Genomic DNA, 16,106 nt, shown 5'->3' with positions numbered 1-16,106 from the left:
ATATGTGCATATACCCAACAATGTGTGTGTGTGTTGTACTCACATGTCCAAATTTCTTAAATAGAGGTGTGCGACCAGACCAAACAGAGTTGTCACCTCCCTGTCATGCTACAGTCAGCAGCTTCCTGTGTGTTTTAGACAATAAAAGAGAGGCGTGAGCAAGGTCAGAGACACTGTCACCCACGAGACACTCATTAAATGCTTATTAATCTCGAGTGGCACGACGTGCACGTGTTTGTGCCGTACATCTTTTTTAATTCATATAAGCTTTTGTGCGTCAGTGTGTGTGAGCATGCTTGCATGTGCAGCAGATGCGTGATCTTTGTAGCAGTGTTTTACAACCATGTAAAGAAAATCAAGCAAAGTGAACTTCTGCTGTGTAGTTTAAGTACGTTTTTGATGGTTGGTCCTTCTTTTTAGACAAAATAGTAACAATGTTGTGGCCGGTTAGCTCAGTTGGTAGAGCGGGCGCACACATGCAGAGGTTTATTCCTCAACGCAGAAGGTCCAGGGTTCGAGTCCGACCTGTGATGGTTTTCCTGCGTGTCTTCCCCCCTCTCTCTCCCCTTTCGTGTCTCAGCTTTCCTATCAAATAAAGGCAGAAATGCCCCCCCCCCAAAAAAAAAAGGGAGGAGAGAGGGGGAATGACATGCAGGTCCGCTGTGGCACATAGGGCGCACGCTCAACCAGGTGAGCTACCCTGGCGCCCTGACCAACATCTTTTTAAACAACATCTCCAGGGGTCCATGTCATCTCAATTTTATATTAGTATTCAGATCCTTAACTTATAAAAATAAAAGGTGCACTATCACACTGTAAAAAAAAAAACTTCGGCTTTCTTCGGTGGATATAAGTAGCTCTTTTCCAACTACGGGAACTTATCGACCCGTAACCTGGAGCCTTCTATAACCTGTACTTGTAAGAACACGTAAGGTCTTTTTGTTCTGCCTTGTTTGCAGTGTGCTTGGAAATCATCACTGATAATGTGACACTTCTGATAGCAGGAAGAATGTCATGATTTGTATACGCTGTTTGGTAGGTGAGAGCAGCTCAGCAATGGAAAATGTAGCCCTATTATTGATTATTTTTCCCATAAGTGCCCTTATTATGAAAACAAATTCTGGGATTTGAGGTGTTATTTTGTGTCTCTGGTGCTTCCACACACATACAAACTTTGAAAAAAATCATCCATGCTGTTTTGAGTGAGATACGATTTCTGAATGTGTCCTGCCTTCAGTCTCCGGGTGAGCTGTTCAAAATCTGCAGGGCTTTCTACGTCACAAGCCGAAACGAGGGGGCTAGGGGGCTAACCGTTAGCATGCTAGCGCTAGCTCATTCTCAATGGCAAAACACTGCTACAACACACACAAATTCACCCTAAGCTACAAAATAAATTGTATAGAACTACTTACATGTCCCTGTTCTGCAGGTATTCCATGCAAATAATTGACAATAGATTATCCATACAAGGACCACGTCTGTGAACTGGTCAGATATTTCTATGAACTTATCAAGAGACAGACTGTGAACTGTCCCGGATTTAGCAAGGTTTACCAAGATTAAACTAAGCTTTGTAGCGACGGCTACATCGTAGTGAAAAGTAGAAGAGGTTTTATTGTTTTTTACTGCTCTTTATTGTTTTATGTCAAGCACTTGGAATTGCCCTGTTGCTGAAATGTGCTATACAAATAAAGCTGCCTTGCAAAGTTGGAAGTGCGCCCTCGTTTAGAAGAAGTCTCCCGGCTAATCCTGCCTCGTACAGGCCGAAGTTGGAGAAACAGCTAGCTAGCTCATGTGATCCTTACCTAGCTACTGCGCATGTGCGACTCCCAACAAAGATGTTACAGAAGTTGAGGTGTCTCACTCTGTGGCTAAATCAGAGACCTGACACAGGGTGAAAATAGGAGCTGCAGCAATGTGCAGTACAACAAAAATATGGTGTTTTTTGAAAATTAAACCATGTAAACCTATTCTGATACAATCTGAAATTACAAATTATGAACCTGAAAATGAGCATAATATGGGCACTTTAAAATTAAGAGAAGGGACCCACTCGCAGTACAGCAGGAGGGCGCACATCATTAGTTGCAAATAAACTGTTGAATTTCTTTACCCCTGAGAATACCTGGAACTTGGATTTAGTCCCACCTCCTTAAAGAATATGAAGGTTTGATAGGGTTAGAACAAGCGTGTGGTTTGGTTAATTATGCAAATTTAAAAAAATGCGGTCGCCGACCTGATGATGTGGCCTTGCTTGTTCACCACTATTCCTGGGAAGCCTTCGACGCCGCTCCGAGCTGCTACACTGCTCACATTTGGAGTTATACTGAAATGGATGGCAAAGGGTGAGAAAGGCCAGAGATGCTGTTATTGCTCCACAAAAGCCTGTGGACACATAAAAGGAGTTTATCATCTGGGTGAGCAGGAAAGCAAGCTTGCTAATATCCTGAGGCTATCGCAACACTGTCCAATGAAGTCTGATTGACTCCATACATCAAAGGGGGTGTGTGTGTGGATGTCCGTATGTCTCTGTATGTGTGTGTCCCGGAGAGAGAGAGACAGGAAGACGGAGAGAGCTGGACGTTTCTCTGTGCTTTCGGGCGACAATGAAATCACACACACGGAGGAGCTCACGACTTTGGTATAATTGGGAAAGTGCTGTGAAAGATGCTAGAGAGTTGGGGGAGGCAGCGTGGTCACAGTAACTCAGTCAGAGAGCAGGAAGTTAGTGGGGTGTTGGCTGCATTTCTAACCACCCGGGGGGAGGGGGGCACGCATTATGAATGGGCGAAACAGCAGGACGGGAGGCTTGATTGGAAGCAACCGGAACCTGTTTGTTGTTTAAAAAGCCCTCTCTCTCTCTCTCTCTCTCACTGTTTATGCCTCTCTCCTTCGCTCTTTCCATCTCCGTGTAATTAGGGTGCTGGCTGGAAGAATGATCAGCTGTCATCCCCAATGGTGGCCTTCCACTGCCTGAATGTCAACACTGTCTGAGACCTCCTGTCTGAGTGAGCAGCACACTCAATTAGAGACATTCAGTCACTGCAGGAGCTGCTAGGACAAACACACTGACACATTTGCAAAGCCTCAAACGCACGCACGCACGCATGCACGCACGCACGCGCGCACGCACGCACGCACACAAGAACAGGCCACTTTTATGCTCCAAGAGTAGATCCACATATAGAAAAAAAGACACTCATCTTGATTCATCACAGTGGTAGCCCCGTCGTAGCCCTCAGTGGTTGCATTAATTAAAACACAGCTTTTCAAGACTTTAGAGTTAACTAATGCTTACAGTGCCTTTCCTCACATTGGCAGGTCTCCCTCCGCAGGCAAACATCACTCCTGGATGAAAGCGTCTGCAGGTAGGGGGCAGGCCCCTTTGCTCCGTTCGGCGGCATCAAAGTGTTCGGAGTCAAGGGGCGAGACACCAAAGAGGGCATTTCCTTTGTGTTTCTGTGTCAGGAACATCTGAGGTGTCTATTAAAATGGATTAACTGCTTGTTTGACGTTGTGTAAAATGCACAGAGGCCCCAAATGGAGATAAAGTCCACCTGATACAGGCGAAATGAAAGAAAACCTAGCTCAAACGTTTTTGGAATAATGCAAAATTCAAGAATGTTTCAAAGCGCTGTGTCCTATCCTTGTTTGTTTGACATTTCTGATGTTCTGATGATTCACTACTTATTGATCTCTTTTAGGCAGATACCACTAAAAGAAATGCTCAAGGTTTACACTTTTATCTGTTTGACAAACTCGACTATGCCACCAAAATGCAACGCGTGTTTCTATTTCAGCGGAATAGTTTAACATTTTGGGACACACGCTTACCCCTCTCGCTAACTCTCGGGGGTAAGCGCCACCTAGAGCGGTTGTGACGAAATACAAACAAGGCAGAGTGTTATTTTCCCCTATCCAAGAATAGATAGGTGGTGTAGCCAGACCATGCTCCATGGCTATGGTCTGGCAATACGAGACTACTTCTGAAGAAACTAAAATGTAAAAATGACAAGAATTCTTTCCAGCTTTTTAGGCTTAATGCTAGGCTGAGCTTACCGCAGAGTGGAGTTTTATGACACAAGCTAAGGCCGTTAACCTTTGTGAGCCCTAAAGGATTTTTGACAACATCTGGTCCGTCTGGTTTTATTTTCTAAAAAAGCTTGTAAAATATCAAACCTGTTGTCCACAGTCAATCTATGACCACCATTTTCTTCAGGAAAAACTGGGCTATTACAATATTTGTGCTGCAGTGATCTTTGTTCTCCCTCGGATGACGTATTGCCGGCCTTATATGGGCGTAATGTGTGACGGACCTGCCTTCCATTGGTTTACAAGACAAAAACAAGCATCTCCCAAAGCATCATGGGAATGGATGGATGGTTTGCATCAGAGCTAGCGGCAATCGGCGGAGATAAACAGCCAGAAAAAAATCAGAAATTATGGACATAAAGCGTATCAATTTTGGATGTAACATTGTGGATTAATTGCACAATGACCCCGAAATACTCTGGACTTCCAGGCTGGATACAAAACCTTCTGTAAGGGCTACGAAGACACCAAAGACATCAGCAGAACGGGGTGACTGTTAGCTTTCAGCTCCAAAAGACGGTATATTTCTAATAGTTATAATTCTAAAGTTATTAAGTTATGACTCAGAGGTGCCGTTTTGGGTCGTATACGACCCGCTCGGTCACATAGTTTAGATAAACTAAATTGTTGGCTTCATTTTTTTTTTTTCATGGCAGTATTGTATAGAATAAAAAAACAAAGCATTGCCAGCCTCATCTTTCAACAGCATTTCCCATCAAGTAAATAGAAGAAATGCTTTCTGCCTGTCTTTGCTTAATTTTATACACTGTTCAGCATCATTTTCTTTGACAAATTATAGAGCTGCTATGGACCATCTGGACGTCTCCAGGCCTCTTTACATGATAGGGATTTAGCTGATGCTATTATCTACAGCGACGTATGATGGAGTGAGCAGATAGGGGTTCGGTGCATTCACTAAAAAAAACAGCAGGACGTGGGAAGAGACTGATGGATGTGCATTTGCCAGAATCAAACCTGGGACTATTTGGTTACAGAATAGTTTTTTTTGGACACAGATTCATGTGGTCATGAACGAAAAAACTATCATTTTCTCCATTTTTTGCAGTGTCAATCCTTCAGTGTTGACACATGCACAAAAGGATAGAGATCCTTACAAACCTCCAGGCCTTTGTTCAAGGCTCGACCAGAGCCCAGTAGAGCATAAGAAAGGAGTATTATGTGATTTACCCGGCATAAATCTCATCTCTCTCCTCCCTGTCTGGGAGCTTTGAAACGTAATCGACTGTGCACGTATGACAGAGAGAGGAATTGGGTGTGGTGGGGGTGGGGTGGGGGGGGTTTAATGTTGCCAGTTAAGAGGGAAACCAAAAGGAGATGGAAAATACAGATTTGTGCATTTAGTTAAAGTACAATACAGTTTTGAATTAAGAAATGCAAAGCGATTTATTGTCTTTATTTGTGTGTGCATGTGTGTTCGTGTGTGTGCATGTCCATATATGTGATAATTCTGTAAGAGTGAGTAGCTTTGCGAGAGAGAAAGAGAGGAGATTGAGTTTAGAGGGATGGAGAGACTTTTCGGGCCCTGTGGAAATTACAGCTCTCCATCTACGTCCTCAGGCCAGTCTGTGTGTTTGTGTGTAGTTGTGTGGGTGTATATGTGTGTGTGTTGCGCAGGGTCACTGTAGGAACAAAGAAAGAAAAGTCAGATACCTTTCACTGAAAATCCTCACTAAGCTACAAAAAAAAAAAAAAAACACTTGCAACTGCATAACAATGAGGGTGTGTGTGTGTGTGTGTGTGTGTGTAGGTGGACAGGTTTATCTGTGTTTTTTTAACAGCATCAACAATTATTTTTTTAGATGTTCTGAATATGAAAGTCCAAGGCCGCCAATGGTAAAATGAAATCTTTAAATCAATTGAAATTGATTGAAATTTAATTTTTCATCGGTGTGCCTGATGTTTCATTTTCAAAAGGTAATCTAGAAACAAAAAGCATCCATTTGAAAAAGACCATTTCGTTTTCATTAGATTAGCTATATTAGCTTATAACAGGACATAACTCAAATTACAATGTATGAATGTATAAAGTTAGACATTTTATTTTCAAGCTTAGGTTGTCCTGCCAACATCATTTCAACTTAGAATCACTATCATGGCAGTGTTATGCTTCTGAGTACACCGACAATGATTTGGTAATAGTTAAAATCTTTTTTGGCTAAGTAATTATGTATTATGATGACACACTGCTTTTCAAACATTTGTAACTACAGTAATTATTTGCACACAAATGGAAAACAACATTTTAATTTGATAACGTCATTCCATTTTTGGCAGCAGGTGACTTCCATCCTGTGCCAATAGAAAGCAAATAATTAAATAATGTTAATAACAATAATATTATGTATATAAAACAGAACCCTCGTATTAGAAAAAAAATCTAAAAATGAGTAGTAATGTTTCTATATCAAGAATCAACATTCTGGCAAATTACTATACACGTCAAGCTTGCAAAAATATGATACTACAAATGCAAGATTGCTACTTCCAAGTCTTTTCACACTGTCTATACTGTCTCATACTTTACAATAGACATCCAAATTATGTTTACTGACGGTTCACAAACGATTTCTTAATCATTAACAATAAGTTAATATAATATATAAAATGTTTTGATGTGAACAATAAACTTTTAAAATAACAAATTAAAGCATAACTTTTCTATTAGTTTTAATAATTAGTAAACATTATTAATTATCAATTTGTTGTTAGTTAACAGTAAAATAACTTAATTTAAGTTTTATTAACTATCAATTTACCATTTATTAGCGATGGTTATTCATTGATGGTTCGATGGTTATATATAAGTGTTACCGGGAGAGACCGGTACAGCCCGACTCTGGAGATAAAACTGAGATTAGCTCTCATATTCAAGTTTATGTTCTGCTTGTTCACCTGTTGTTTGGTAAATTGCTCTTAAACACATTTATTTTATTTATTTTAATTGCTATTTTTAATCTCAATTCTTGTCATTTTGGCGCTGGTGATTTTCTCCATTTGGGCTGGCTAAAATGTCTTTGGGGGGGGGGGGGCACCAAAAGTTCCTCTATGCAGGAAAAAAAAACTAAATTTGTAAAATGAATGTGCAGATATACTGTATGTATTTGACTATTGTAGCTGTGCAATAGTTTGCAGATTGTATCACAACCATAAGTTACCGCACAGTAACAAGACCAGAGTACATATTCGTGCATTCGTGTCATAGTTAGCCTCATGGATCTTCTGAGTAAACAGCTTGTGGCATGACTCAGCATAAGACTACTGCCAAACCCCTGCTTATGTAATCTTGCACAGAAGAAGATTATGTTTAACACTGGAGCACATTTATATGTTGTGCAAGTTTTTTTATGACCATTTTATGAACTCGAGCATCTAGCAATATTGTTCCTAGTTATTTAGTCAATAGCTTCAGCTATACCGTACGCTCTCTGTCTCTCCCTCTCAGAGGTGATATTGTGCAGCTCTCTGCCCTCGACAGGCTGCCTCGGGCTGTTGTGCTCAACCTTTACCTCCATTCTGCCTTTTCTCTCTCTCTCTCTCTCTTACTCCACTGCCTCCTCAGCTGCCTTCTCTGCCCTGATTACTATGCCGTGTGGAAAAGTTGCCTCACGGGAAGTTTTCTTCTCGTCTCATTTTCCTCCTCCACCTCTTCTGCATGGTAATCCTCAGCTACAGACTGGGCTGAGTGTCTTCATTGGCTGGCTGCCGATAGGTCTCTTTGGGTCTGTCTTTCCCCCAGACTTTTGTATGAGCCTCAGGCATGGAAGTTTTGGAAAGACGCTGATCCGGCATCTGCAACAGTGTTGAAGAAAAGTGTACTCTATTTACAAATGGGCATCGTTCATTCACGTTTAACAGGTTTCAAATGAATGAGTTTAATATTTAAATTCTTAAGTTGCAATTGAGTCAATGTGAAGATTTTAGAAGATTCACATAACTTACAGTGTAGATCTAAAGTGTAGATAACTGCTGCACACAGTGTTCATTTGCAAAGGTGCAATACACATTTCTTTGCTGACTGATGACCATGCACTATCTGCTTGGCTTTGATATGATTGCCGATAAATACTAATGACTCAGTGATTTACTTGAATTCTTATCTAAGGCCATAAAAAGTAATTTGAAATATTTATCGACTGTTAGGTTTCTATTAATAACCAGCTGAAATGACAGGACTACATTCAGATTTATTTTGACTTTATTCAGAGAAATCATGTTTGATATAATGATCACGGCTCTGACCGGTCTGGAGTTTAATGGAAGAGGAAGAGATTCAAATCCAAAACCCTGAGCTGTCAATATTTACCGTAACTGGAAATAAGTCATCAGAGCTAAATCGTGGTTATATATATAGTCTGTCTTTTTTTTCTTCATGATTATATGTCGATTTTACGCGGAATTCCTGCAACTAAGGAAACATAACTCACAAAATTGCGTGTTATCGGGCAGATATAGCCTTGTGGCGGATAAGATCAATTTGATTTATGCTTCATATCTTTAACCACATTATGGAAGCAACACACATTACGTGACACCAGGGGCATTTTCCATGTTATTAGAATGTAAAAACACCATCTGAAGTTTAGAATATCAATATAATGGGCCCTATCTTGCACCCGGCGCGGCGCAGCGCAAAGCCCGACGCCAGTGTCTTTGCTAGTTTAAAACAGACGCAGTTGTCAGTTTCCCGTCCAGCGCCAACGTCGTTTAAATAGCAAATGCACCTGCGCCCCTCTGTGCGTCCGTGGGCGTGCTGGTCTTACAGGGAGGTGTGTTCAGGTGCATTCTTGGCGTATTGCTATCTTGAGCCAGCGGGAAGTGATGGCGCCATTGACCAACAAAAACCTGGTTTAAAGTCAATAACGCAGCATTTTAACAGCAAATTAGTAAAATGCGCATAGGTTTATGCACAGTGCGCGCACACTATGCTTGTTACACACACAGGGAAGAGCAGCAGCAGCACACAAACGATGCAAAAGATTACAAATAAAAATATTACAATGTGAAATAGTATTATGATATGATCTGCTCGCGCGCCTTCACTTCACGCACGCGCAGACCAGTTTGTTCTCCTGAAAATCTCTCCTTCCTGCTTAGCAAATGCGCCATCATAATAGCAATGCGCCAAGGCACAAACGCGCCTGGCTTTTAAAGGGAATGGGAGATGACACTCTGATTGGTTTATTGCAGGTTACGCCCAAAACACACCTATGATTAAATGAAGACACTAAGTACAACCCTTTTGAACCATGTACCTAGCGCACGGACCCTTTTTTCCGCCGTTAACCAGGCAAAAGTGGATTCATACACGCCAGGCGCTTCACGCTGTGCGCTTAGATTGTTAAAATAGGGCCTGTCAGTTCATGTAGCAAATTAAAGTTCACTCTTGTGGCTTAAAGGGGTGATAGAATGATTATATAGGGTATTTCACACTGTTCCTTAAGGTCTCCTAATAGAGGTACGTATCATTGCTTGGGCTGAAAATGGCCGGTTGCTATTTTATGGGCCCTTATGCATCGCTGTGTTTTGGCCCTATTTGGAACAGAGCTTTTCTTCCAAATATGGTATGCTCATGAATATTTAGATGAGCTGCGCGCTGATTGGTTGAGCGTACCACATACACATACATTGGAGATGAGACATCAGGTCTCATATATCAGACTCTGCAATTTTTCGTTACTAAATTCACTTCTGAGACTTTGTCATGCGAGAAATCAAGCTCAAATATGGGCCATTTTACAAAAATGGTGGCTAATTGCAAATTTGGTAAGACGTGTCGGACTATAGGAGTTCCACACAGTCTGACGAGACAGCGGCAGCCCCACTGCGCTCCATACCCAGGAGAAAGTCACCGTTTCTGTGTTCCTGGACTACCGGGGCTCGGGGCTCTGCGGAGCTGGCCAGCTGCCGGCATAACTATAGTATATTTACACATTGAATTTCGTCACGGCACTTATATTACAGCTACCCTATGGTCTTACAAAGCTAACACTTGTGTCCAATTTCAATTTAATGCATTTTTGTGAATGTGAGGGGTTTTGTTAGCTGCTAGTGTCCCTTCAATCCTATGGGTAAAGATCGCGGCTAGCTAGCTAGCTACACTTTCGGCATAACTATAATATATTTACAATTTGAATTTCATCACGCCACTTATATTACAGCCACCCTAAGGTCTTACAAAGCTTAGCTAACCCTTTTGCCGGCCGTGATGGAGATCCCTGTAGCTCGCAGCGGGCCGGGGTCTGTGAAGGAGGACACGCCGGGCGGCCAGGCAGCACCGGCCGCTGTCACGTTAGCCTGCTGAGCTCCTGCTGAACTCCGACACACAAACGGACAAAATTTGCAATTAGCCATCCATTTTCGTAAAACCGCACATATTTTACCTCTACATATTTGATTTCTCGCATAAAAAAGTCTCAGAAGTGAATTTAGTAATTAAATAGCAGATGAACAACATATACAATTTCTGAGATCTGCGTGACCTAGATTCAGAAGACTAAGCTGACCTCAGGTCAGTGGTGTAGCCTATGTAAATGTTGGGGCGTAACAAAGACTAGAGCCAAATAAGATACAGCCACATAGTTGAGGTCATCTAAGAGCTTTGTTGAGATTCGCCTGTTTTCAGCAGCAGTTTCAAATTTTGAGATTTGCAGAGGAAAGAGATGTCAATGGAATTTGGAGGTTCTATATATGTCCTATTTACCCTCCAAACTGTCGTTTTTTAACTATGACAAGGTAAAATCGGTTTTGCATTCTATCACCCTTTTTAAGTTGCAGTAGGTAAGACTTATAAAACTAACTTTCGGTCATATTTGCTGAAATTGACCCTATGTTCCAGTAGAACTACATGAAGTAGGTAATTAAAAAGAAAATCGCCTGTAGTGCGATTTGCAAAAAAACAGCACTCCCTGTTCAGATTCACTAATCAGGGCCGGATGTGTGTGTGTGTGTGTCTAACTGCGTGTCAATCACTGCTCATGCACACACATTCATTCTCCCTTGTGGGGGCAGAGGCTTAGGAGACCGTTTTGGGGTTTAACGGAAAGGGGGGAGGGACTGAGAAGTTGTCCTGGATCTTCACAATCCTACCTAGGACCGTAAAATTCTATTTCCAGGGCTTTTGAGTCCTGAGGAGAGTACTTATGACTGCAGCTCCAAACACACTGGTCAAACTCGAGGCTATAATATAAAAGAATCTCAAGCTCGCGGAGCCATTTCAAAACTTCTCTGCTGCAAGGGTGTGTGGATTAAACCGTCAAGGTGACACACTGCAATTAAACAGCAGCGGTCTATCGGCGATGAGCTGTCATCACCGAGCTTTGTCGCAGGTGTACAGGGCAGCTGTAAGTTTAATTGCTACAGGCCTCCGGGATGAAGCTGAACCCCATCTCCTGGCGGCGACAGCAGGCCTTCACTGGAAGAACGGCTACAAAGGAGACTTGTAACACAATGACAAATGGTTATACAGCAGTTGCCAAATTAACAGTGACCTCCCCCCCTTTTGCTGTCTGGTGTGGGTGATAATGTACAAAGTCCTGTCGGGAAGTGTGGTTAATGTTCAAGATAATCTGTCTATTATGCGAGTTCAACATTAGGAAGGGAGTGAGTAAGTATCAATTAAATGTTCCTTTACATAGAAAATGTGAATCTTTTTTTTTTTTTTTTTTTGGACAGCGATTCAAGCGGGCGGACCTAATATAGATTTTGAACAAGTAGCTATTAAGTGCATATAACTGGAAATAGTTCAAATAGTGTGACTGCAGCAGAGGCTCCCTCTCCAAATTACTATGGTGGAACTCAATGTGCTTACTAATTGAGTCTCAGTGCTCCGAGGAAACTAATAGACAGAGGAGAGAGGGGGAAAAAAGGAGCTGAAAAAAAGAAGGGGGATTTCAGTTCATAAACAGTGTTTACTCAAAGCACCCCCATCGCCTTATTAGTATTAATAGCAGTGACTTCAGAAAGCTCATATTCTGCCATTGGACAGTTTTGTATTATTTATGATGGAAATGAAAGCCTGGGAATGCAGCAGCAATGGAGGAGCGCTGCATACATAGCAAACGATGTTGCCTATGCCAGTTTACATAACCAACGCTTGGGTAAACAGCGGACTAAGCGCAGCACGGGGCGAGGGGGAAAAATGAGAGCAAAATGTTATATCCACACTTTATTAGCCTATTTGAGGCGAACTTTTGGAGGAGGCTAGGAGAACACTGCGGAGCTTTTTGATGCAGCTGGTCTTCATCTGCAAGTCCGTTTGAGCATGAAAGTGTGGTGCGGTGCAGAACCTCGCCTCCAGTGCAACTGCTGTAATGTTGATCTAAAGAAGTCAGGTCAAAATAAGCACGCTGGAACTCGAGAGCTTCTCGCCTTAATTAAAGACACCATCTGTTAAACTGTATTATTAAAGCTGTTAGAGTGAGCATTAGAGCAACCAAACGGGGCTTTTCATTTTCTGCTCTATTTACAGGCAGCGGGATGGCATGTCAAGCACTGGGATCTAGGTTTAGGGCTCCGGAGCGCCCCTGCTGAGGTGTCTTTGAGCAAGACACGGAATCCCTGCTGAGTTTACGGTCCCTCGACGTGGCTGATGTTCCAAATATGCTACTTTAACGCAAATCTGGACACATTCTGAAAGTGCTTTTCCGAACATCAGGTATAATCCTTATCCAAAACAGCCTCACTTTGAGAATAATTTAATCCACAAGATTTTTGTTTACTCTTGCCAGCAAGCGTGTTCATCAAGAACATCCACAACTTTCCTCTTGCACGTGTTTGCATCCACTCCAACTTAGCCTTTAAAAAAAACAACATCTAAGAGTGGGGGGCCTTAGATGTTGCTGTTTTTTTTGCGTCAAGACACGCAACAAAATCACCACCACATTACTACAACATATACTGAATCAATCTTTATTTATATTAAATTAAAAATATACTTTTGACAGATTCATGTAACAAACATGAGGAACGGTATTTCTATGATATAAAGCTTTGGGTATGGTTTCAAACAACTCAGAGAGACGGTCAGCACGAGACGAGACTGTCTCGGATAAAGGGACACGGGGAGTATGGAAAGCTAATGTGGGCAAGGAGGAGTTACTGAGAATGCCTTCCTCTCTACTATGTCTCCTCTGACAGCATGCTAAACAAATCAGAAATGAAAACGGAGAAATAGGCTGTGCCCTGCCTTTCAGGAAAGGAGGAGGAGGAGGTTGTCAGACGTGGCTCAGTAATATTTCCGGTAGAAAGTAAGCGGAAGAAGGTAACACTAGTTTATCTAGGTTACCTAAGTTAGGTGGCGGCACTGGTTTTAGTTGTATGATCATTAGAAAGAGGAAGAAATAAAGAGCAAAAGAAAGGTATTCTTCGCTTGTTCTGGGGTGTTCTGATTACTGAGTGACAAAATAAAAACATGGCAGGCATTGTGGAAGCGAAACAGAGACACCAGGTGGATTGGACACCCTTCCACCCAGGACCCACCATTACCACTTTTACAGTGTTCACCTAAACTGACAACACATTCTCACTCCCATCTCGTAAAATACGGACGCTTGGTCAGCGGCCTTTGTCTATTATTGACGTTTAAAAGGCTCCTTTAGCGTCATATAACACACTTGGTCGGGACTATTGACAAACTTAGGTTAAGGAAAAGCTCGTGGGTGGGCTTACGTTTCCGTGCGACGCACGAATAACGGGACGGTTGGGTTTAGGAAAAAAAAAAAGTGTGAAATAACTGAAAACATGTAAACTTGTATTTTAGATTCTTCAAAGTAGCCACCCTTTGCTTTTTTATTAATAAGGGAAACAATTCCTAATTAACCCTGACAAAGCACACCTGTGAAGGTAAAACCATTTCAGGTGACTACCTCGTGAAGCTCATTGAGAGAACACCAAGGGTTTGCAGAGTTATCAAAAAAAGCAAAGGGTGGCTACTTTGAAGAATCTAAAATATAAGACATGTTTTCAGTTATTTCACACTTTTTTGTTAAGTACATAATTCCATATGTGTTCATTCATAGTTTTGATGCCTTCAGTGAGAATCTACAATGTAAATAGTCATGAAAATAAAGAAACGCATTGAATGAGAAGGTGTGTCCAAACTTTTGGCCTGTACTGTACATGCTGCTCTCCCCGGTACGTTCTACAAACACGCTGAAGGGCGCTTTTGCCGTCGCTTCAGACGCTGACAGCCACTGCCCAAACGTCCGTATTTTACGAGTTTGGAGTGAGAACGGGTTAAAACTCAAACATTACGGGAGGACAGCCACAAAGCTCTGGGGGGGAAAAAAAAGGGGGGACTTCACAAGAGTTTCACATGAGAAAGGGTCAACAAGCACTTTTAAAATCAGATTCCCATTAGTCAAAAAGGTACACTTACATAAAGCAAATATGTACGTACGGCTCTTTTTGTACAAGTTGTTAGAAGCAGGAGAAAACAGCAGTAGGAGAGAAGACCATATAAATTCAAAGCATTGCCTCCTGTATTTACAAATTCACTCCCCCCGTTGGCCATTTCAGTGCTTTATATAAAAATACTATTCACATTTGTTGTTGAAGTGTGTTAGATACGTTTTGGAGGAAAAAACCCCCAAAGATTCTGTACATTTTTACTGATCTGATCATTTAAACACAGAAAATGAATGCGATGATTTGTGCAATTAACAACTAGCGAGAATGACAAACATGTTCAATAATGTGCAGTAAACAACACAATAGTGGAAAAAAATAAATCATATAGATTCAAGTCTTCTCCTTGAAGAAAAACAGCCTTTAAAATATGGGAAATGACTCAATAATAAATGACTATACAGAGTACTGTACACCAAAAAAAAAAAAAATAAATCCCATGAAAGATTTCAGAAATAAGGATTCCCAGTTTGTGCTACTGAATTCAGTAAAAAAGAAAAGAAAATCGGGGTTCTTTTCTCCCACGCCGAAATCAAAATATAATACTGTCAATCAAATGAAGAGATACAAAAGGTGGAGGGCAGTAAAACACTCACTTTGGGTACCATGCAAGGTGACATTGTACTATACATTAGAGTCTAACGCAGCCTATATGGTTGGTATGAAATATTAAAGGATGCACTTCAGTACAACACGGCTACATGCCTCTGCACCTTGGCTCGGAGGAAACGGTAAAAAGTAGAAATAAAAAGAAAAGGAATCAGTCTTAAACACCACTCGCCATGGTGTGTTCTTGAACTGCCATGAGCCACACAAGTGTTTAGGGCTGAGACAAATAGCAGCAGGTAACACAGTCCAACGCCAAGGTGAAATATGTCTGAAATGAGATATTAGTCAGTAGAGGGGAAAAATGATTGCTTCCACAAATAGAAAACAGACGGTGTAAAAACAGTAACCAAGGCCTTTGACAAGATTTGACAAACTACCGGTATTTTTTTTTTTCTTCCTCTTCTGGAAATGAACTCTCGAGAAGATTCAATTGAAAGCGGTGGGTTGCGGAGTGTCATCCTTTCATGTGAGGCCAATCGTCTCATCAGTGTTAATCTATTCTCGATTCAAACTCATATTTTGCCTGGGTCTTCAAGATAATTTAGACCAAACAAGAGAGACACCAAGGCGTTTGTTTTTTTTCTCCTTTTTTCTTCTTCTTGAAACACAGATTTGGCAGACGCCTCCATCGCTCAGTATAAACAAGCTCAAACGCGCTATAAATATTTCACATTGATTTTAAATGCCGTCTCTATTTCAGTAAATTAGAGCTCCAAAAGGGGACTACAAAATACTCCATCAAATAATCACAATTTCATCAAAGCAGGATTCTAAATGCTGTTTGAAGCAGACAAAAACAACAACCTGGAAACAAGGACAGTCTAGAAGCTGGTCAGCGCTACCGAAAGAGAGTGTTTTCTTTGTCGACTCCTGGACGCAGCACCTTCCTCAGACTTTTGCGAACGCTTTTGCTTTCTGAAGTGATAAATGACAAGACAAACCAGCTGAATATTCCAGTAACGAAAGAGTGGAAAATCTTT

The 16,106-nt window shown here is 41.5% G+C and overlaps 1 protein-coding gene across 3 annotated transcripts in view; it reads right to left on the bottom strand.

Annotated features, from left to right (window-relative positions):
• Nucleotides 1–16,106, bottom strand: part of LOC120554149 (receptor tyrosine-protein kinase erbB-4-like) — a 300,052-nt gene that overhangs the window by 6,683 nt on the left and 277,263 nt on the right. Inside the window, exons 27-29 of one of the 3 annotated variants that reach the window (XR_005638323.1) lie at nt 7,721–7,902; nt 2,237–2,326; nt 44–125 (exon numbers count right to left, since the gene is read on the bottom strand). Coding sequence is in view for 1 of the 3 variants with exons in the window: in XM_039792830.1 (XP_039648764.1) it covers nt 7,865–7,902 (38 nt within the window). In the remaining 2 variants the exon portion in view is untranslated. Of the gene's footprint in view, nt 1–43; nt 126–2,236; nt 2,327–6,191; nt 7,903–16,106 lie in introns of those variants that run through there. The other 2 variants (XR_005638324.1, XM_039792830.1) reach the window with 2 other exon arrangements.

Source organism: Perca fluviatilis, chromosome 24 (assembly GCF_010015445.1).
Source record: "Perca fluviatilis chromosome 24, GENO_Pfluv_1.0, whole genome shotgun sequence".
NCBI classification, from domain to species: domain Eukaryota; kingdom Metazoa; phylum Chordata; class Actinopteri; order Perciformes; family Percidae; genus Perca; species Perca fluviatilis.
The sequence above is the reverse complement of the archived record's forward strand: the minus strand, read 5'-3'. Positions and strand labels throughout refer to the sequence as shown.